This window comes from Diaphorina citri, unplaced genomic scaffold, assembly GCF_000475195.1.
Source record: "Diaphorina citri unplaced genomic scaffold, Diaci psyllid genome assembly version 1.1 scaffold1145, whole genome shotgun sequence".
Taxonomy (NCBI): Eukaryota; Metazoa; Arthropoda; class Insecta; order Hemiptera; family Psyllidae; genus Diaphorina; species Diaphorina citri.
In genome coordinates, this window is record NW_007378574.1 from 46,134 (window position 1) to 69,637 (window position 23,504).

Genomic DNA, 23,504 nt, shown 5'->3' on the forward strand with positions numbered 1-23,504 from the left:
AATGCTGTACCTAATATCATAGTGGCAAATAAAATTATATTATAATTACATTACACCAGGCCATCCCCCCCCCGTGAGTTGAGTTTTTGCGGCCCGCCAACTCTCTACCTTGGTCTCTTGCGGCCCTCGGGTGCCCTAAGGTTGGACAACCCTGATTTAGAGCATACCTACAGACTTGAGATCTGACAATGCCAGGTATGGAAATCGCATCCAATGAAACAACGGCCTAATGTGTCATTATCATTAATCTAGTAGCTATGTATGAGTGTATGTGACTATGTATGAATGCATGTGACTGTGTATGAATGTATGTGACTGTGTATGAATGTATGTGACTGTGTATGAATGTATGTGACTGTGTATGAATGTATGGGTATCACATAGCACGGTGAAATATTATTAAACTTGTACTTGGCTCCGTTAACCCTTGGCTTGGGTTAAGCACTATAAGTAATAATAGAACTTCATTTAGAGTATTTAGCTATTTAGACTGTCCAGAGAACCAGAGATATCAGTGCTTTATTTAGATTTTAGACTGAGGGAAATGACCTGGTACTCTTGTTAGAGACAGTATCTACTTAGTACCAGTTCAACAGATAGTGGAAGGATCATCTTCAAGGAAACAGACAGACACGTCTCCTACCATTTCTATCATTAACTCTATCTCGTTACTTGGTCTGATGGTCACGTATCAAGAGTGTAAATAAACCAACTAACTAAAACATATACAGGTATTTACCTACTCCATTTACCTAAGGACTATATATTACACTTGGGCAAATATTTGTTTGGACGAACACTAGCAAACACAGTGAGCAAATATTTGCCAAATATTTTTTAGGTTATTACACTATTTTCTATACTTTTCCAAACAAATTTGAGCAAATATTTGCTCACTGAGCAAACAGTGTAATCCTAGCTTTAGGCTAAAAACAAAGTAGAGCGGAGAGAATAAAGCAATAATAGAGCAGGTAGAGAGAAGCAACGACAGAGGGAAGAGATAACTTAAAACAGCATAGACCTAAGAGCGAAAATCTCTATGCTCTTTGCTCTGCAAGTCAAACCAAGAGTTCAAGATATAAGTAGGTATAATGTCTGGGGGATGGCACGCCATATATGTAGGTGCCATCCTGCGGACATTTAGCTACCTACCCCGCAGGGACATATTTGATACCCAAATGCCTATAAATTGCAACATCCCCCCCCCCCAACACATTTGCCCCAGGGGACCAGTGTGCGAATGTCCCGACTACTGACTACTGGTCAGTTGGTCACCGTCACTTATCAAGTTTTTCCTTGCAGGAGTTTTGCTAAACGCCCATAAGTTTTGCTAAATAATATTTGATAACATTGATTAGAATACAGTCTTTCTTTGATCAGTATTTTTCACAATTTGATCAGTACTTTTGAGTTTTAATCTGTGGGATCTTCCCTTGCAAGAATCATAGACATGTGAGTATGTATTTGAGTGTGTATTTGGACTACTTGGGTATCGATCTACCGATAAGGTTACTGTCTTCTTTCTTTTTCTTCGCCTTTTCCCGTATTTAGACGGGGTCGGCGTTTTCCCTCAGCCCTGTTGTAATCCCTTTTGGGCTAGCATTTGGTTTTAGCTACAAAATTTTACGAGTGGATGCCCTTCGCACTCAATCCTTGCTAAATCTTTAGGGAAATTTCAGGCTGGTATGCTCCCTGTTTACGAGTAATGTCCCCCAGCTACATCGATAAGCTTATTGCTTAGTGTCAATGTCTACGTATGACGAGAAAAAAAAGCAGAAATAATAAGAGTGTAATTAGCAATGTGACGTTTACGTTATCTAAAGTAAAGTAGGTATAGGTAGACACTTACATTCCGTAAAGTACTTACCCATAGGTACCCTCTCAGTTCTTTATTGGACAACTGATAAGGTCGAGGGATAGGTACTTATACTTACTTATGATATTGCAAATGGCAGTTAGGTAGGTAATTGCAGTCACACACTTTGACCTAAAATACAAATGAAAGCCCAAGGGGGGGGGGGGGGTACCGGGCCCCCCCTGAAATATTTGATAGAAAATTGTACACATTGTTTACGTTTAAGTCACTACGTCAAGCGTTAACCCTGGCCATATGGTTACCTCCCAAATTACACATGGAACATACGTGGCTTATTCCATTCTAGTGTCGGAGTGCTAGTAGGTGGATATTGTTTTAATTTTAGAATATGAAGAATAGAATAGACCTTGTTTATCCTGCTATAATGAGACTAAAAAGTCCCTTTACCCCAGCAGTCTAAACAAAGTAATGGTCTCATGTATTTTATGGTTTCAAAAAACCCAGGTGGATATTGGTTGGTGTTGGTGATTGGTTTTTACTTTTTACTCTATTTTTTGGTGGCCTTAAATTTGTTCATGGATAAAATTGTTTTATCATCATGTACTTACCTACCTAATATTTTACCTATTGATATTTTTCTTAGATCAAAAAACTTTTCATTTTCCATTTCGACAGTAACTTCGGCAATTGGCGATACTGGGGTATGTGGCCACCACAATACGTGGTAACTTTGGTAAGTACTAGAATACAATAAATAATTAATTGGTAACATTACAGCACAACAGATAACAATATCTTCCCTTGCATGGGCTTAATTAGTTTCAAGTTTAATTCACCTAAATATGGAATACATAACCCCTTAAAGGTAATTAAAAGGTACCTAACCTTTAGGCATGCTTGGATTACTTACCTACATAATATTATAAGTATTACATCCAAGGGATCTTGGGCCTAACTTAAAATACTCTCCCTTACTAACCCTTTTTCGCCAACATATAAGTACAATCTTCAATAGTCAGAACAAAGAGATATGTAAATACACAAACCATTATTATTATTTCACTCTCCTCCTCTATGGTATATCCCTTCTGTTCCAGATTATGACAACCACCTTGTCACCCTCAGGGGAAGGTTCACCCTCAACAGTATTCGTCATCATGGGAGTCTCCGGGAGTGGTAAAAGCACGATCGGAGAATCCCTGGCCACCCGTTTGGGCGTCAAATTCATCGATGGTGACCATCTCCATCCTCAATCCAACATCGATAAGATGTCCGCCAAGCAACCGCTCAATGATGAAGATAGGCGCCCGTGGCTGAACAACATCAATCGGATTATTCACCAACTTAACGTTGACAATCTCACCGGTGTCTTGGTGTGCTCAGCGTTGAGACGGAACTACAGGGATATCATCCGAAACAACAACCGTGTCGTATTCATCTATTTGAAAGCAGAATTCGGTGTCATTCTAAGCCGACTGCAGAAGAGGGCGGAACATTTCATGCCCGCGGATTTGTTGGAGAGCCAGTTCCAGACTTTGGAGGAGCCTGACCCTCTGGTAGAACCAGATGTGAGGACAGTCAGTGTGAATGAACCTTTGGAGGGGATAGTGAGCAAGTGTTGTAATATTGTAAGGACATGTAGAGGGGCTAATTCTTGATGGAGAACTAATGATGAGAAATGGCGATTATGTTTCACATGACGTTATAACCATGACTAATTTGTTGACGGCATTATGTTAGATGCTTTGTCTGGCTGCTAGGGGACTATAAACAGGAAGTATACCAGCCTGAATTTCCCTTGGTAAAGAAATAGCAAAGGTTGAGTGCGAAGGGCATCCACTCGTAAAATTTTGCAGCCAAACCCAAATGTCAGCCCAAAACAGTCACCCTAGTTAGGGCTGATTGAGAGGCTGGCGAAAAACGCCGACCCCGTCTGTACACGGGAAAAGACGAAGAAAAAGAAGAAGATTATGTTAGAATGTCTAATATTCCTAGATTACTTCAGTGCAACCTGAAGTGTTTTATCTGGTGACTGATTTCAAAGGTAACGAGATTCGAACAGCATTTTCCCTCAAGGTTAAGGTTGCCTTAGCCAGCCTAGTTAGCAGTGCGTCTGCCTTGTAAGCGCTAGGCCGCGGGTTCAATTCCCGCCCGGGGCGGATTTTATCCTGATGGGATAATGTTCGTTCTCGGAACGGCTGGCTTTCTCCTATCCTGTCTTCCTTTTTCTTCGATTTCGGGATGATAAGACCCTAGCAGTTACAGTTACCTCTGTCAAACCTCTTAAAAAAATAAAAAGGTTGCCTTACACCTCAGCCACTTTGGGCTTTTTGTGTACTGTAACGAGATTAGAAATAAGATAAGATATAGGAAAGTTTGAGCATCATATTTGTACTACGCCCGGCCAAATTTAGATAAGCTAAATGCCTATTGTGGGTAGAGTACCTAAGACATTCCAAAATGTAAAAATTTATTTTCACAACATTCCCATTTGTAATACCTACATACCAACGCATTTTAGTATAAAACTGTACGTTATTGTAGCGTAGATTAGAGACTAGTATTTCTAGTTTTTAAGTTAAATTTACAAGTAGTGTAGATATCTACCGAGTTGGCACTTATCTATGAACCTATAGGTAAGTATCACTATCAGTACAAAATTGTATTGAAAACTGGTTAGGTTTTGCAATATTGTTCTGTAAAATGTGACAATTTTAACTGCCAATAAAATACAGACTGTTTTTTCATAGACCTAGGATATACGAGTTTCCAAAGTGTTTTTGATCATACTTAAGTAGGTACCCTTTCGTCGGTGGTTTCAAATAATACCTGAATAACCTATACAGCCTATAATTACCTTAGTTTACTAGTTTTCGTAATTGAAGAAGAAGTGAACAAGAATCTGTGATGAACCTTTTGGAAATTGAAGCACAGAAGTAAGTCAAAGGCATAGCTATCTCTATACCTATCAAGAGTTTGTCTTTCTTTAGACTCAAGAGTCTATTAGCCTCCTGCCTTAGTGGCGTAGTGGTCATGATGCTCGCCTGGTAAACAGGAGGATGTAGGTTCGATCCCAGCCAAGGGATCGAATTTTATCCTCAGTTATTTGAGAATTTGACCACATACATAATAGTAGAGGTCTATGGGTTAGGTGGAAGAGAACGCCTCTGGTGTTAACCTCACCTAGTGGTTACCTCCCACTCAAGATTCCATTATTTTCTGCATTTTGCAGGTCAGCCATCATGCCTCCTACGCGCGCGCCACCCAACTACTCCGACTTCGTTTGTGTCGATGATTTCGAACAGTTCGCGCTCAAAGTGTTACCAGTGAACGCCAAAGATTACTACAAGAGTGGCGCATGCGCACAGGAAACGCTGCGCAACAACAAGGAAGCGTTCAGAAGGTCAGTGATAACTTGGATAATCTATGACAGACAGAGATTCCCAATCTGTGGTAGGCGTACCACTAGTAGTACGCGAACTCATAGAGATTTGAAAACCCCATATTTATGATTTGTCCCGTAAATGCAAAAATTCGGCAACCCTAGTTAGGAGAGAAAAAACGTATACAAGCAGTGTACCAAAAAATTGTGACATCGTACTAGGATTGACACAAAATTTCGCCTGCGGCGCTATAATATCTTCATTTAATTCCCAAACCACACAAAATTTATTGATGTTCGGTGGTACGACAAAAGAACCTTCAGGGGTCAGGTGGTACGCAATACTCAAAAGTTTGGGAACCTCTAATCTATGAAGTACCGCAGTCAGTCAGTAAGTACTTATGAGCTATGAGTTAGTAGGTATACCTATACAGGGTTGAATGGTAGACCTGACAGGTAGGTAGAGAATAGAATAGAATTTACCTTGTTCATCCTGCTAGAATGAGACTGAAAAGTCCCTTTACTCCCGCAGTCTAAACAAGGATATAGGGGTGATGAGGAAAAGTAGGTACACTTGATCAGGTCCGCCAGTCAGATCTACCTGATGAACACAAACACTATCAGGTAGACCTGATGGGCGGATCTGATCAGGTGTATCTGTCAGGTCTACCTGATAGTGAGTGGCTTAAGAAACATACAAGGCAAAAAATCTAATTTAGGTGGGGGATGAAATTCTTGTTACTATTTCTACAAAAGGCTTCGGAACCAAATGAATCACACATTTACGTTATATTCTTTTACATTTGTTGTGTAGACACCCTGTATTTGACGAGAAATCAAAGTCAATCGGTCTGAATCGATCAGTTGATCTCAAGTCAATCATGACTGTCAGGGTCAGGTTGTTGGTAATTAAAGTAATTATGACGATGATAATGTTAACACAATATTGTGTCTTGAATATTCTGTGACTATAATGTTGATTTGATGAAGAATGGGTGCAGATTTGGCATGCTTTGGTTGTGGGTAGACGGAAATTGGCACAAGGATTTCCTAGGTAGGGGGTTCTAGGTTTCTACTGTTCTGTCAGTTCTGTTCCAAAACTGTACTGTACAGTACTAAACTGTACTGTACGCCACCCGGCCTATACAGTACTATAGGCCGGGTGGCGCGACGCTTCGAACTCTTGACGTTCGCGCCACCTCCCGGCACGCTTGATCAAGCACATAATCTAAATAAAAAATTGTCAGGTGTACCCCAATGCGTTTTTGGTCAAAAATATTTTCCACATCTGCGTAAAAGTAAGGTACGAGTTTACAAAAAACTTGCTATTGCTAATCTAGTCGTCGTGGTTTCTATATCTCTATGTATAGTAATCTAGTATTTTCTGGATCTCTAGAATCAAGGTCCTGGGATGTTATTCAACATTTGATTGTCTTGCCTACACTTAAGGAGCTATGGCTTTTTGTAGCTACCTATCTAACGCTAATATTTTGTTTTGATCAAGCGGAACCTTGTTATGATTTCATTAATGAATCAACTTGCTACGAAACTCGCACTTCAGTGCCGGAAATTCAATTATGCATTTCAGGCCATCCAATAAAAAAAAGCACGTCTTTAAGTGGGCATAGTCTTTTTAGGAACAAGAAAACAATGGACTCGAGAAAAAATATGGCAGATATCAAAGGAGTATAAACCTTACTGCGTCAGTAAGATTTTTTTTAAAGAATGGATGTCTTTTGCACTCAACCTTTGCTATTTCTTCAACTATAGGGAAACGACACTGACTATTTTCAAGGTAGAAACACAATACTACTATCACGTCATCTGACGTGACGTAACGTGATGGTAGTGTGGCTGTTCTGAACCAAATTACCTGCAATATTATGGGAAAACTTTGAACTACATCTTTCTGACTCTTCATGAGCTCATAAGGTGACGTGATAGTAGTGTGTTTCTACTTTCTACCTTTATGGTTATGGAAAAACCTTTTTGATTCCCTCAGGTTACGGATTCGGCCCCGTGTCATGAGGGATCTCTCGAAGAGAACCCTCGTCACCGATGCCCTAGGGCACCCAGTCCAGATACCCATAGGAGTATCTCCGGCAGCCATGCAGAAATTGGCCCATGAGGAGGGAGAAATCGGAAACGCCGCAGGTAGGTCCGTTAGGCCAGGTCCGCCTGTCAGGTATACTGATAGTGAGTGGCTGGGCAAACGTTTAAAATACTGCATATTAACAGCCGATTGCAAGAAACTGATTAACTTTAATCTTAAACCATCTCTTTCAGACATAGTCAACCTGATAGTGAGTGGCTGGGCTTAACCTGTAGTCTCAATAAGTCTGGAGATAACAGGTCCCCCAACTCTCCCAATGAGGCCCATAAGTGCCCGGTGCTGCGGGAATGAGATAATATGGGATATAGTTCCGTGTATGGAGTGGTCATTTAATAACAATACGTAATGTTTTTCCGAGAGGTGTAATTTCAATGTAGGTACATCATAATATTGTCTGCTAAAAGCGCAAACACTGGATTGGATTGCTCGGTAAGTCTTCGGGCAAAACCCATTAGGGTATTTCATACACCAACCTGTGGTTATGGTAAATACCTATATCCTGTAAGGTAGGGACTGTACACAGGCGACATGTAGCATGCTGCAGTAAAGCATGCTTCAAAGATTTTGTATTGAATTGATATGGTCTCGGAACATCCTTTTAGCTGCACTAGGGTTAAGAGGAATGGTAAGATAATGTTGCCTTGGTCAAATAGTACCTTAAGGTTTTTAGTGACAGGACCCTAAATTCTGTGACAAGCTAATTCGACCTCCTCAAATTGTTTTGTTTCAGCTGTGGGGGAAGTGGGCGGTATTTACATTCTATCAACGATATCGACAACCAGCATAGAAGAACTGGCGGAAAAGACGCCCCAAACTACCAAGTGGTTCCAGTTGTACATCTACAGGGATCGGTAAGTTAGACCAGCCACTCAGTATCAGATAGACCTGACAGGAGACAGGTACACTAGGTCAGGTCTTCCTGATACCTGATGAGCACACACGCTATCAGGCAGACCTGACAAGTACACCAGATCAGGTCCTCCTCTCAGGTATTCCTGATACCTGATGGGCACACACACTATCAGGCAGACCTGACAAGTACGGCTGAAAAGGTCCGCCTCTCAGATCTGCCTAATGAGCACACACACTATCAGGTAGACCTGACAGACGGACCTGATCATTGCTTATCCTGCCCGAATAAGGCTAAAAAGTCCCTTTACCGGCCATTATTTATTTCACACCCCTGTATGTTTCTGGTTACAGTGAGATCACGAAAAGTTTAGTACAGCGCGCGGAAAAGGCCGGATATAAAGCTCTGGTATTAACTGTGGATACCAATGTGTTTGGTACGCGGTATGCCGACATTCGGAACAAGTTCAACATGCCATCCCATCTCAAGTAAGATACCAAGATCATTTAGCTAAATCTTTGAATAATAGAAGATACCTTGTTTATCCTGCTGGGACAGGACTGAAAAGTCCCTTTACCCCCGCAGTCTAACCAAGGTCTCATATATTTTTACATATTAAGGGGAACAAATAGAGATAATAGAGGTTTTAATGTTATCAAAAATGTGTACAAAACCATCGACCATCCCAGAAAAAATACTAGGCTCAATTTCTTCATTTTCTGCGAAGGTCGGTACTATGGTCAAGGCTCCGTTGAGGGCGCTTCTTTTCATTAGCATGGTTTGCTTATTTTCTCTTGGGTCGGGACTAAGCTTGTGGTCGATGGTCGGTTGTGGATGGTCATCTTCTTAGGGGCTTACTTACTTTAAGTAAGGGAATAAAGTGTTAAAGGCTAAAAAGGAGGATGGTGAAATTCACCCTTAAATGAATCTTTTTACCACCATCCCTCATTGATTTCACAGGTTGGCCAACTTCAGCGGAAAACCCAATTTTATCAACAAATTAGTACAAATGCCAAATAAGTGGAAACTGGGAAAAGTAGCTTGAAGTCGAAAAATGTAAAGTTTCAAACATTCCTCGAGCCAACCAATAATACGAGAACCGCAAAACTGTTTAAAACCAATTCATTACTAAATCAGAAAATCGCTCTTTCCGTTTGTTTTAATGCCATTTGCGGTTATTTTTTATGAAGGTGTTTTATTTGTCACTTTTTAACAAATATTTCAACTTTTTACTTTCCTTATCCTATGGAAAAGTCATGTTTTAAGTGTTCTTGTACCCTAATTAAGTGAAGTGATGTTAAAGTGATCTTCAAAATTTTATAAAATCCATCGAATACGAGTTGGTAAAATGAAATATGCTAAAATGCCATGTTATTCTATACGTTATGATGATATGGTATGTCATACCTGCAGTGGCTGGGCTTAACCTGTAGTCTCAATAAGTCTGGAGATAACAGGTCCCCCAACTCTCCCAATGAGGCCCATAAGTGCCCGGTGCTGCGGGAATGAGATAATATGGGATATAGTTCCGTGTATGGAGTGGTCATTTAATAACAATACGTAATGTTTTTCCGAGAGGTGTAATTTCAATGTAGGTACATCATAATATTGTCTGCTAAAAGCGCAAACACTGGATTGGATTGCTCGGTAAGTCTTCGGGCAAAACCCATTAGGGTATTTCATACACCAACCTGTGGTTATGGTAAATACCTATATCCTGTAAGGTAGGGACTGTACACAGGCGACATGTAGCATGCTGCAGTAAAGCATGCTTCAAAGATTTTGTATTGAATTGATATGGTCTCGGAACATCCTTTTAGCTGCACTAGGGTTAAGAGGAATGGTAAGATAATGTTGCCTTGGTCAAATAGTACCTTAAGGTTTTTAGTGACAGGACCCTAAATTCTGTGACAAGCTAATTCGACCTCCTCAAATTGTTTTGTTTCAGCTGTGGGGGAAGTGGGCGGTATTTACATTCTATCAACGATATCGACAACCAGCATAGAAGAACTGGCGGAAAAGACGCCCCAAACTACCAAGTGGTTCCAGTTGTACATCTACAGGGATCGGTAAGTTAGACCAGCCACTCAGCATCAGATAGACCTGACAGGAGACAGGTACACTAGGTCAGGTCTTCCTGATACCTGATGAGCACACACGCTATCAGGCAGACCTGACAAGTACACCAGATCAGGTCCTCCTCTCAGGTATTCCTGATACCTGATGGGCACACACACTATCAGGCAGACCTGACAAGTACGGCTGAAAAGGTCCGCCTGTCAGATCTGCCTAATGAGCACACACACTATCAGGTAGACCTGACAGACGGACCTGATCATTGCTTATCCTGCCCGAATAAGGCTAAAAAGTCCCTTTACCGGCCATTATTTATTTCACACCCCTGTATGTTTCTGGTTACAGTGAGATCACGAAAAGTTTAGTCCAGCGCGCGGAAAAGGCCGGATATAAAGCTCTGGTATTAACTGTGGATACCAATGTGTTTGGTACGCGGTATGCCGACATTCGGAACAAGTTCAACATGCCATCCCATCTCAAGTAAGATACTAAGATCATTTAGCTAAATCTTTGAATAATAGAATATACCTTGTTTATCCTGCTGGGACAGGACTGAAAAGTCCCTTTACCCCCGCAGTCTAACCAGGGTCTCATATATTTTTACATATTAAGGGGAACAAATAGAGATAATAGAGGTTTTAATGTTATCAAAAATGTGTACAAAACCATCGACCTTCAGACATAGCCGACACAGATAATGAACCAGAAAATAACATCAGCATTGAAGATCTCCACCTAAAAAGGTTGGACGGCTTTGAAGTGAAAGTTGTTCTCAACCAAAATGATCGCGACAATCTTGATTACATTATCGATCTTTCTGATTATCGGAAGAGCAAAGATTTATCCAAAATCAAAGTCATCCGAACAAGAGCTCGAAATCCAAAGTTGACATGTGTGTATTTATTAAATGGTAAATACCAATAATATCCATTTTAAGAGAAGACCAGGACTAGAAACTAGAAGTTAGCCTATAACAATCAAAGGCAGGAATCCATTTGTCAATACATACCTACATGTGTTCCGGAGACTACTATGGATTCTTAATTTTAGAAAACTTAAATTTTGTAATTTACTTATTTCAGGAAATTTGAAATTAGAATCAACAGACACCTGCGAAGGTAGAAATCAAACTGAAGAACTTGATGAAAATAATAGCGATCTGCAACATGATTCAAAACAATCAAGCGGTTTAAAACATTCAAAGAAAATAGCAGCTCGAACGGGCACTAGCAAGGAAAATGACTTGATTCTCAACATAGCAACAGAACAAATTGAGACTGTCAATGATTGGCAGTTAAAAAACCATGTACGTGGGAGATCTAAAGATAGAAGAAAAGTAAAGTTGAATGTTCCCAACAGAAATGGAAATGTCTCTGATGGAGGTGTCAAAATGAATTACATCTATTACGAAGAACGTGAAAACAAAAAACCTTTGACTAGAGGGAAAACAATTGACAGAAAATTTCAGTACGAGTCTACACGAAAACCACAGCCTCTGCATATCAAAGTGTATGCTCACAAATCATATCAAACATCTACACTCGCAACTCCATCTCCAAAAACAGAAGTGCATGTCATTAGAACTGATTACAAAGAGATTGATAACTTGGAAAAACTTACTACAACGAGTGAAAATTATCACCCCAGTTATCCGAGAAAGAAGAAAACTAAAGACACTCAACAGTTGAGAATTCCATCTCACCATCAATCATCTGATGAGTCTTGTGGTGGTATGGATATCATAATGGATGCAGACTCTTTGGGTGAACAAATCAATACATACATAGCCAATGAAACACACCCACTGGGGAATATTTTACACATAGATCCCAATAACGTTATAATTGAACAATCTGCAAAACATACGATTGAGCGACTACATGCGCCTTGTGCTCATGCAAAACACAAAGACTCAGAAGGAGTTACTTCTAATTCTGCTAAAGATAATCAAGTTGTTCTGAACAAGGATATAGATGAGACAGGTCACTCGTTAACATGCACCAGTATCGTGAAAAAAAGTAACAATGAAACAGTAAAGAATGTACACATCCTAAACCCTGAACAACTTTCTAAGATAGTTGAACTGCTGGAAACCTTACCTGAGAGTGTGATCATTATTACAAAACCTGGGAAATCCAATAATGTATCCATGAATGAAAACTCCCTCAGCAAATCTGATGAAACAGTTACAAGACATAGCACATGTGTGTTGAATGATAATACGCTTGGGAAAATTACAGGCAAAGATGTACTATATAATGAAGCCTTTGGAACAACCTCCGGCAAGCATATAGCACATGAACGCATTGGAAAATCTCCCTATAAACAAACATCAAATCAAGGCACAACTAGAAGTTCTACAAGCGATATTCTTTCAGATGAATTGGACCCTGATGGTCACATGCAGAACAAAACAAAGTTTTTCAAGGAAAATACAAGAAACCCTCAGAAAGAAAATAGATACATGGACCTGAATGAGAGCCAGAATCAAAGAAGTATTCAACAAAATAGAAGCGGGTATTATTACCCGGGAAATATACAAAGAATGTTGGATTACCATCACCTTACAGTAAGTTATGTGGAAAAACGCAAACAGGGAATGTTTTAGGAGAGGCAATACATACCTCGGTCACTATAATGAAATCCACATATATGAATTTTGATTAGGGCATTGGAAATATACATACCTCAATAATTGTAACATTACCTTAAGAATCTCTTACTTCTATCAATTTGCAGCCACCACCAGATAACATATTCTACCCACACATTCTAAAACAGAATAATCCATTACAAGAAAAAGTGTTCCGATTCAATAAAACCAAAAAGAAACTGAAATCTGTACCTCATGTAAAACCGGCGTATGATGAAGAGGTCGATGGAGGAATTGACGAATGTACTCAGAATATAGTCACCTATTACATCAAACCTGTGGAACAACATGAAGACAACAAGAACGAGAAACGGAAGCAAATACGACGAAATGGTAGGAATAACGTGAATCTCTACAACAGAGAGGTTGGCGATACAAGGATTGATTATGGAGAGGGAGGGGTTTACACATCAAGCAAATGCGAAGTCCAAGGCAACAAAGAGAAGCTTTCCATCGATTGTATCATGTTGAAATATAACTCGCCAACGAATCAGACAAGCGTGAAACCAAGTCTGTTCTGTCCGAAGTTCATGAGGAAGAATAAAGTGAATAGTGTGATATTGAAATTCCGCAGAGTTCCAACTACTGGAAGATTACATCAAGTGACACCTATGATATGAAGAACAGTGATGTAAGAAACGAAACATAAGCTCTTATTCGACACCATAAGGGCAGGATCAGACGTCACCCCATTCTATAAAATATGTTTGTACTGATAGTAATATGAAAGACTACCAGGTACTGACGGGCATTTTGTCTATTTTTTTCGTGTCTCCAACTTAACGCGTCATTTACAGGTAATTTACATTAAGGTACTTTGAGTTCTAGAAATCACACGATAAAATTCCTCATCAAACCTATTAGTCAAGTTGTTGTTGTTGTATAAAAATTGGAAGTATTTACCTCAATACTGGTTTTGATGAAGATGCACTTTCACCAGTAGGGTCTTTCTGGTAAGCCAGTAGTAAGTTCAATAGTTCCGACTTTAATTAAGTGAAGTGATGTTAAAGTGATCTTCAAAATTTTATGAATCCATCGAATACGAGTTGGTAAAATGAAATATGCTAAAATGCCATGTTATTCTATACGTTATGATGATATGGTATGTCATACCTGCACACATCTGCGTAAAAGTAAGGTACGAGTTTACAAAAACTTGCTATTGCTAATCTAGTTTTCGTGGTTTCTATATATCTCTATAGAAATCTAGTATTTTCTGGATCTCTAGAATCAAGGTCCTGGGATGTTATTCAACATTTGATTGTCTTGCCTACACTTAAGGAGCTATGGCTCATACCTGCTGATACTCTTTGGCAAACTAAAATACCTGCTAGGAAACATGGAGTTAAAGCGAAAAACGATCAAGTTTCTCAAAAAGAACTTGAAAGTAAAATCAATAAAGAAGATTTGAAAAGGCATCTAGGTGAACATTTTGAAAGGGAGCTGTCAAAAGTGATAAAACAATACAATGACATGAGTCGAAAAAACCAAGATGGTCTCAAAATGATGCCTAAATCTGGCTTTCAAAAAATTAAATATGAAAACAATGACAAATCAATCAAGCTGAAATCATCAAAAATAAATTACGAACATACTGAAGTAAGAAATGGAAAAGAAAACAAGGACAGTAAGAAAATTAAGGAAGAAGAAATATTAAAAAGCCATCAAACCGCATGGCAAGGAGAGGGTAAACAAGTAGGTGAACAAAGACAATCAAAGCTGAAAAGTAATGCTAACACTCATCAAAAGAGAAACAAATTAAGAGACACAAATAAAGAAATTGAAATCAAACAGCCTAGCAAACTAAAAAACGAGCAAAATGATAAAATCATACCCCCAAAAATAGAAGACATAAAGAAAGCCAGAGAAAATGACAAGCTAAGGATGGCTATGTTGAAAACAAAATTTAAAAAACACCAGGATGGTTTTTATTTTAAGAAAAATTTGATCGACACACAGCATGAGTTCCAGACAGCAAAACTCCATGAAGATAACATTAATCAGAGAGGAAATCCAGCTACTGACGTACAAGAGGGAATACAAGGTGGGTACAATAAACAAGGAAGAAATGACATGGAAGTACTCAATGCTCTTATTTAGACTAGGTCTATCGCATAGGGAATCTTTATAACACCTATTTATGTGAGCTATTTCATACAATATACAAAAAAACAAACGTTTAAAATACTGCATATTAACAGCCGATTGCAAGAAACTGATTAACTTTAATCTTAAACCATCTCTTTCAGACATAATAACAATAACACTAGTCACTGCTCTAATTGTGAAAACTCCTTTTGTGCTTAACCTAACCCTATAATAACACTGGTCACTGCTTGTTTGTGCCAGTTGCTTTGGTAGCAATCTTCGTAACAATAACACTAATCACTGCTCTTATTGTGAAAACTCCTTTTGTGCTTAACCTAACCCTATAATAACACTGGTCACTGCTTGTTTGTGCCAGTTGCTTTGGTAGCAATCTTCCACTGACGTGACTACTGCACAAGTACCCAACATTATTATGTAGGAACATATAACTACCAAATAAATGTATGAAACATTTTAAAGACTTTAAAATAAATTATACCTAAATCAGCTGGTTCCTTCTCTTTCTTGGGCACATCCTTGGGTTTCAATTGCTTTGGCTTAGGAACATCCACTTTTGATACAGTTTTCTCCTTAGGGACTTGTTTGGTTAAATCGGCAAGTAAGCTGTTCAGTTTTTTGATAGCATCTGCTTTCTTGCTATCATCATTATCTTTTCTAAGAGAACATGATGTGGAAATGAGCCTGAGTGATGGAGATTTTCTGAAATAAGAACATGTGATTAAAAATATAGAGATTTATGCCAAAGTGTAATATTTTAAAAGCAAAGGTAAGAAGGTATGTATCAAGGTATCATACAGTAAACTTGAAGTTCTAGCACAAGGAGTATACTTACAGAAATGTTGATCTTAGCTTAATCATGGTAATTTACGGAAGCAGCACCTCTCCTGAGTAGCCTGCTTTACTAAATACAGAGATATTAAAGGGACATGAAAGTTGAAATTTGGTACAAACTATGTCTACCTCTCTAAGTCTCTACCTGGATCTGTGTCTGTGCCTTTCAAATTTATTATTATTTGATTTTTGAATTTTCGCGCTTCAGAAAAATTTCTTTCAAGAGTGACTTTCTAAAAAGCGAATAGTTGGAATGGCGGCTCGGCATATTGGGAAAATATATATGTTTCGAGTGTTTTGTACGATTCCTCTGGACGTTTTGCGTTGGATTTTTACTAGATTTTAAAATAGCAGTAGAGTTTATAGTTTTGAATAACTGTTAAATCCACCCAGAAACCATAAAATCAACCAAATTTTTAAAGTTTAGTTGAACAAACCCATCTGATAATGAGCTTCACTTCTTGTATATTTTTTTGTTCACTGCTTTTTTACCTCCTTGAATTTTCCGCTTCCTCTTTCATTAGTTCCATTCAGCACCGCTGTCGTTATCAAAGCGCTAATGTTGATTGTTCAAAAAATCAAAAATGTCCGTCGTTATCAAAAGATAAAAGATTCTGATGGCTGATGGCACGTGGTAATCTACATCTACGTTTTTATAAAGTGCTCATTCTTTTCTTGTTACATTACCTGATTTCTGATTTTGTAGTTTAACTATGGAAGATTGGAAGAGCAGTTGAGTTATAGTGTTCATGATCATCTCGTAACTCGTTCTTGTTTGAAAATTACTTCCCTAAATCCCCCAAACTTGAACCTTAATTGGCCTATGATGGTGATTGGTGATCCAAAATCATACATAATGTAGAATGGCACCTTTACCTAAAAGAACATATGTTCTTGTTACATAGGTAAGCATTTTTGGTATGGGAAGACTACAGTACCTGTAGCTTTTATGCTAACAACATTAAAAGTGGAATTTTAAAGCTTGGGTGAATGCCTTGTGAGGGGAAAAGTGACAACCTGACAGTACCTGTAGCTTTTATGCTAACAACATTAAAAGTGGAATTTTAAAGCTTGGGTGAATGCCTTGTGAGGGGAAAAGTGACAACCTATAGGTATGCCAACAAAAGGAGACAAAGTAAAGAGTCTGATATTTGATAGCCTTAGGCCAGGGGCTGCAAAGTGATATTAAACTCGGTTTCAGTTTACTAACTCTCGGAGCAATCTGATTGGTTGATTTGTAAGAATTTCAGCCAATCAGATTTTTAAACTCACTTTGAGGCCACACCGGCCTCAGTAGACTTGCCCTTCTCATGGAAAGAAATAACTGTCTTCTAGTCTTCTCTTCTTTACAGAACCTCAAGATAGCAAGGACCCACAGTTAATGGTGCAATTGTTGTTTGATCTTGGATCTTGGGTTAATTCAAATTTGCTCGTGCTGCAAATTTAAACCCAATGAGCAAGTTTTATACTGAGCTACATAGGTAAGTAAGTACATAATTATGTAGGTACTTAAGTTTATGAAAATTGAAAATAACAATTAGTTTGTACCTACCCATCACTTACTAATCATGTTATCTTTGGAAAATAATAATAATAAAAATGCTGCATATTATATAAATACAAAGAAACACTGGTTTTACAAGGTAAAAAGAAAGGTTTGATAGAGGGAACTGTAAATGCTAAGATCTTATATTGTTCCAAAAGCAAAGAGAAGGAAGATAAGAAAAAGCCAGTTGTTCCAAGAACAAAAAATGTTAAAAAGTAATTTATTCCTGCATCAGTGGTGTAGTGGTCAAGATGTTTGCCTGGTAAACAGGAGGGCATGGGTTCAATCCCAGCTGAGGTATGGAATTTTATCCTCAATATAATTTGAGAATTTGATCACAATAATAGTAGTAGCCTACTGCTGGAGTAAAGGGACTTTTCAGTCCTATGTGAGCAGTATAAATAGGCACTCTTATTTATTCATTTATTGAACCCTCATGATGATTGAGACTCAAAAGAAGTAATACCCAAGTACTTAATTACAGTAAGCAATATTCCCCACAAAAACACAAATGTGAAAAAAAGGCCTAGTTCCTATCCATAAATGTTGGCCTTTAAAAGTGTTGAGATCAGAAAATTAAGGCCAAGTCAGCATTCCCACTTTTTCGTGTCTTCTGAAAATGACATCAATTCCTTCAACCTTCTCTCAATTTCAACTTGGCAATGTTTTTTATTTATTTATTTTTTTTTTCATGTTAATAATAGGTATTTATTAATTTGAGAAGGGAAAACATGAGTTATAATTATAAAATAGGGGTAAAAATGCGTCGAAATGTTTCGTGCTGAGGCCAGAACATGGCCTGGTGCACTGCTGTGCGCCTGGATATGTAAACATACTAGCATAACTACAAAATACAAATCCATCTAGACTGAAAGGTACTCAAGGTATAGGGTTACTATACAAGTAGGTATAGACTTTCACCACTTGATTAGAACCATGTTAGTTGGGTTTATGGCTATCTTTTAAGTCAGAGTTACCAATCAATTGCAGAAGTGTGTATTTGCCATACCTATCTTCAGTAGCCACACTTGAGTACTTTTATAAACCTGTGTGTGCTTTAGACATTCAGGCCTGGAAAGGGGAGGAGAGATGTACGTAAACGGTAGGTGGAAGTAGGTACTTGCCTCAGCAGTGATGGATTCTTCAGTCATTTTATGTTTGCCAGACTACCAGGGATTGACTGCTACAGTAAAAATGGGCATTTAAACAACTTACCAAGTTTCTGGGTAAAGGAAGCTTCTCATCTTTTGAATTGCTATTTTGAACCTCAAATAATTAAAAGTACTGAGTACTTGGTTTATCCCTGTTCATCCTGTCAATATCTCTGTACTAGTGTACATCATGAAGTTTGCATCCCAAGTTTCTCTGCATTTAATTTTAAAGTAGTTTTCTGCAAACTATTTATTTAATAATAAAAAGTAATTTTATTGCTCAAGTTGAACCTTAAGACACACCAATTTTAATTGGCATAGGGGAACAAGAAGTCAAAATTATGCCTCCAATCGTGGCTAATGTATTCTAACCATTGGCCCTCAAGTTTCCAGACAGAACGACTTAGGATATGATATGTATGTATGTAAGTACTAGGATAGAATATACCCTGCTTAAGTATACTGCCAGAATGAGAATGAGAGTCATAAGTACTATCTATTGTCATACATCCCCCATATTTTTGCCCGAAAGTACCGTGCTCAATGCTCATCTTAAGTTAGCGCCTGTACTCTAACACAGACGTACATCATAACATCATAAGAGTACGTGCCACTCAAACTTATACACGGCGCACATTTGCAAACTACAAATGTCCTGATAATGATGATGAATTCCTTGTGAATGCCAAAGGTAGCTCGGGCAATGATGATTTTATTGTATTGGGTAATACCCGTGGCTAGAAGCTACGGAGGTTTGGAGAACGCCTGAGGATCAGGTTCCTATTGGACAGAAGGTTGACGGTTGTCGTGGTCATGAACGTCATGATTTTGTTGAAGGTTTAGGACATGGATGTATTTAGATGGGACACACGGAGAGAAAAGCAAGGGTACCGGAAGCCGGCAAAACCTTCCTTCTCAACACCTTGAAGCGGGGGTGGGCGCCGGGGCCGTTGCGCGCGGGCGGACACGGGGTGCAAGTACGAATGCGGTTTGGACAGAAGGTTGACGGTTGTCGTGGTCATGAACGTCATGATTTTGTTGAAGGTTTGGGACATGGATGTATTTAGGTGGGACACACGGAGAGAAAAGCAAGGGTACCGGAAGCCTAACCGAGTGACTGGGTGCCGGCAGTCTAATATCAGGAAGCTCGACACTTTATTTTATATCAAAGAATTCCAACAACCTAAATAATGGGAAGTACCTAAGTTTAAGTTACCTCAAGTAACTCAGTGATAGAGTTCTTCCACCCTAAGTTTCATAAACTTGTGCCTCTCTATTACTATTTTATTTTTTTCTCGGTGCATTTTGTCTGAAATGCCGTCACTAGCAAAATCATTCTGTAATTTTTTTTATTTTATTTTTGTTTATTTTTTTATTTTTTTTTTAAGTTAAGCAAGGTTTATATACTTATTTGTAAACTTTACCTATGGAATATATAAGACCTTGTTTAGACTGCGGGAGTAAAGGGACTTTTCAGTCTCATTCTGGCAGGATAAACAAGGTATATTCTATTCTATTCTTATTCTATTCTATTCTAATATCAGGAAGCTCGACACTTTATTTTATACCAAAGAATTCCAACAACCTAAATAATGGGAAGTACCTAAGTTTAAGTTACCTCAAGTAACTCAGTGATAGAGTTCTTCTACCCTAAGTTTCATAAACTTGTGCCTCTCTATTACTATTTTATTTTTTTCTCGGTGCATTTTGTCTGAAATGCCGTCACTAGCAAAATAGAATGGCTCACACAGGTTTATAGTCAACTGATTTCACCTTGGCAGATAATATTTGCTCAATTATTCACTTGATCCTTTTCGTGCCGCTAGCATGATAATGGACATTTACTGGATGAAGTCCTCTTTGGTCTGCCTGGTATTGTCACAGTATTTGTGACCCATAGTTACCCCGTTGTGTGATGGAAGAAAAGGATTTTCTTGGCTCCTTTATATTGATTTTGATTGATGATAAAAGTAACTTCATGGTCTCTGTGGAATAGGTTCGTGGTAATCTTTAGATCTCTTCCCTGAATTTGACTTTTTTCCAAAGACAAAATAGTAGTAGGTATTGCCTGTGAAATTGGATACTACTGAAAGTTGAAGGATGATACTTGGTTGCAACTCATTCAGACATCATTCCTTTCAATCAAATGGAACTTATGAGGCTGTTATAGCTCAAAGGCCTCTAAAGGGCTAAAAAAAAAAAAAAAAAAAAAAAAAAAAAAAAATTTTTTGGGGTAAATGGAGATAAATGTAGCCATTGATAAATTAATAATTGTCCAAGTCCCATAGTCTGAGAAGCGCTGGCACAATAAACACCTTAGTACAAGTACAGGTAAACGGGTAGGTTATATTCGAAAAGTCTCTACCTGGATCTGTGTCTGTGCCTTTCAAATTTATTATTATTTGATTTTTGAATTTTCGCGCTTCAGAAAAATTTCTTTCACTCGGTACTATGGTCAAGGCTCCGTTGAGGGCGCTTCTTTTCATTAGCATGGTTTGCTTATTTTCTCTTGGGTCGGGAGGTCGGGACTAAGCTTGTGGTCGATGGTCGGTTGTGGATGGTCATCTTCTTAGGGGCTTACTTACTTTAAGTAAGGGAATAAAGTGTTAAAGGCTAAAAAGGAGGATGGTGAAATTCACCCTTAAATGAATCTTTTTACCACCATCCCTCATTGATTTCACAGGTTGGCCAACTTCAGCGGAAAACTATCACAGTTGAGTAACACTTCAGATTCAAGCAGTTTACTAGCGTACATCACAAGCCAACTGGATGAAACCATTAACTGGTCAGACGTCACCTGGCTCAAGACGTAAGAAATAGTAATAGTCATAAGAAACAGTAATATAATAGTCATGTTCATATTAATTTGCTATAAAAAAAGATTATTTCGATGATAGCTACCTACCTACAGCTACTAGGGAAATTTTTTCCCCGTCTGAAGTTGTGTTCACTCTGTTCACACATAGTCGACGGCTGTCGATCGATGTCGACTGAAACCGTCCACACTGCCTCGACAACATAGATTCATCGTCGATCGATGGTCGTCCACTATGTGCGGACACAGCTCAAGATAGGGAAAAAAGTTCCCCAACAAAATACGAAAATATCCAAAAACCGATGAAAAATTTCCTTTTCTTTTAAGCTTTCTTCATTTATTATTTCATCTTTTGCGTTTATTATTTCTCTTTCAGCATAACAAAATTACCTATCGTCCTGAAAGGAATCCTTACAGCAGAAGATGCCAAAATAGGCGTTGAAATGGGAGCTTCCGCCATTATGGTCTCCAATCATGGGGGCAGACAGTTAGACTATGTGCCAGCTTCGGTGAGTCAATAATGTCATGGGATATAGTGTTCAGGCTAAGGTTATATACTGGGATATGATTGGAATTTAAAGCTATGTTTACACTTTGCATTTGCAGACAAAATTGGTAGCTGGGTACAAGTGGGAACAAAGTACTTGCGCAGGTTACCACTTGAATGCCAAACTGTACATACAAACAACAAAAAACTTGCCCTAGAAGCCTAGCCTATCACATCCCACAACCTCAATCCTAAGCTTTTGTAGATCAGCAAAATCCTAACAAGATGTGGAAGGTTATAACTGATTGGTTTCTAGATAGCTAGATACCTACCAATACCGTGTTCCCACTAGTTCAATTTTTTTCCAATTTTATCAACAAATTAGTACAAATGCCAAATAAGTGGAAACTGGGAAAAGTAGCTTGAAGTCGAAAAATGTAAAGTTTTGTAGCGGCTTCAAATGTAGCCGAATTAGTCATGTAGTCATTTGCCATCTTTCCGTTTCAGATTGAGGCGTTACCCGAAATAGCCAAAGCTGTAGGACACAAGAGCGGCTTCAGCTGTAGCCGAATTAGTCATGTAGTCATTTGCCATCTTTCCGTTTCAGATTGAGGCGTTACCCGAAATAGCCAAAGCTGTAGGACACAAGGTTGATGTATACCTGGACGGAGGGGTCAGATATGGAACTGACGTGTTCAAAGCGCTCGCTCTGGGGGCTAAAATGGTAAGTATAAATATAAAGGTGTGTCCACACTTAGTCGGAGGCCGTCGACTGTGTGTGGACACACCTTTAGTAGTGCTTTACTTGGACTAGGTCTATTTTCCAAAAAGATTACCTCTCTTTTGGTGTGGTAGTGCCTGTACTAAACCATTTTCCGTTCACAAATTAAGAATTTAGTAAAAAAAAAGTACCTACCTACCTACTCGGGATAACATAGGAGTGAACTTTACCTGTCTTGAAGATTTGATTCCCACTTTCATAGCTTTAATTTTGAAAAAAATTGACGTAACCCAAACATTTGCAGGTGTTCGTGGGTCGACCGGCACTGTGGGGTTTGGCTCACAGTGGCAAATCGGGGGTGCGAAAAGTTCTCGACATTCTGATCAATGAGTTCGACCAAGCTTTGGCTCTCAGTGGTTGTACGTCAGTGGGGGAGATTCAACGAGAGATGGTCGTTCATGAGACCTACTACAGCAAATTGTGAGGTCCCAAAACCTTCTCTGTACAGAGAATACGTTTGTCTGAAGATTAAAAACGTCTACTTGACAAACAGAGTACCTTTACACATACTTGTGTGAAGATTATAAATTGCTATTTGCTATTTGACAAAGAATTATGTAGAAAAAAAATCTGGGCGGAATTATAACCTAGAAAGAAAGAAGAAATGCTTAGGACAAGAAAAAAAAGTTGATTAACAGTTGAAAATGTTAATCAACATTGTTTTTTTTTATCTTTGTTAAGTTTGTATTCTTTATTGAAATTTAAATACCTCATATTACTCAAGATTGTAAGTTTTTCATTCAATCATTCCATAATCGTTCCATCTTGGGACTTGGTCTTTAACCAATGTTGCTAAAATTCATTCAGTTAAATCATTTCATTGAATCATTTTAGGCCAATGTTCATTTTAAGCCAATGTTACCAAAACAACATTACACGTGGTCTAGACACGCT

The 23,504-nt window shown here is 38.6% G+C and overlaps 1 protein-coding gene across 2 annotated transcripts; it reads left to right on the forward strand.

Annotated features, from left to right (window-relative positions):
- Positions 1–1,239: 1,239 nt before the first annotated feature.
- Positions 1,240–23,489, forward strand: LOC103514444 (peroxisomal (S)-2-hydroxy-acid oxidase GLO3-like). 2 transcript variants are annotated; one of them, XM_017446225.2, is made up of 9 exons: positions 1,240–1,452; positions 5,049–5,219; positions 7,201–7,352; positions 8,042–8,162; positions 8,515–8,649; positions 21,211–21,336; positions 21,719–21,851; positions 22,437–22,553; positions 22,855–23,489. In XM_017446225.2, coding segments are annotated over exons 1-9 (1,137 nt in total). In that variant the 5' UTR covers positions 1,240–1,450; the 3' UTR covers positions 23,035–23,489. The 2 variants fall into 2 exon arrangements, with proteins under 2 accessions (XP_017301714.1, XP_008477542.1); XM_008479320.3 differs by lacking the exon at positions 1,240–1,452 and adding an exon at positions 4,709–4,752.
- Positions 23,490–23,504: the final 15 nt, after the last annotated feature.

Excerpts from the sequence above, each read along its gene's own strand:
- LOC103514444 (XM_008479320.3), top strand. The coding sequence starts at position 4,724 with ATGAACCTTTTGGAAATTGAAGCACAGAA. Across the intron at positions 8,163-8,514 it reads TTGTACATCTACAGGGATCG|TGAGATCACGAAAAGTTTAG; the intron begins GTAAGTTAGACC and ends TTCTGGTTACAG. Across the intron at positions 21,337-21,718 it reads GACGTCACCTGGCTCAAGAC|CATAACAAAATTACCTATCG; the intron begins GTAAGAAATAGT and ends TTTCTCTTTCAG.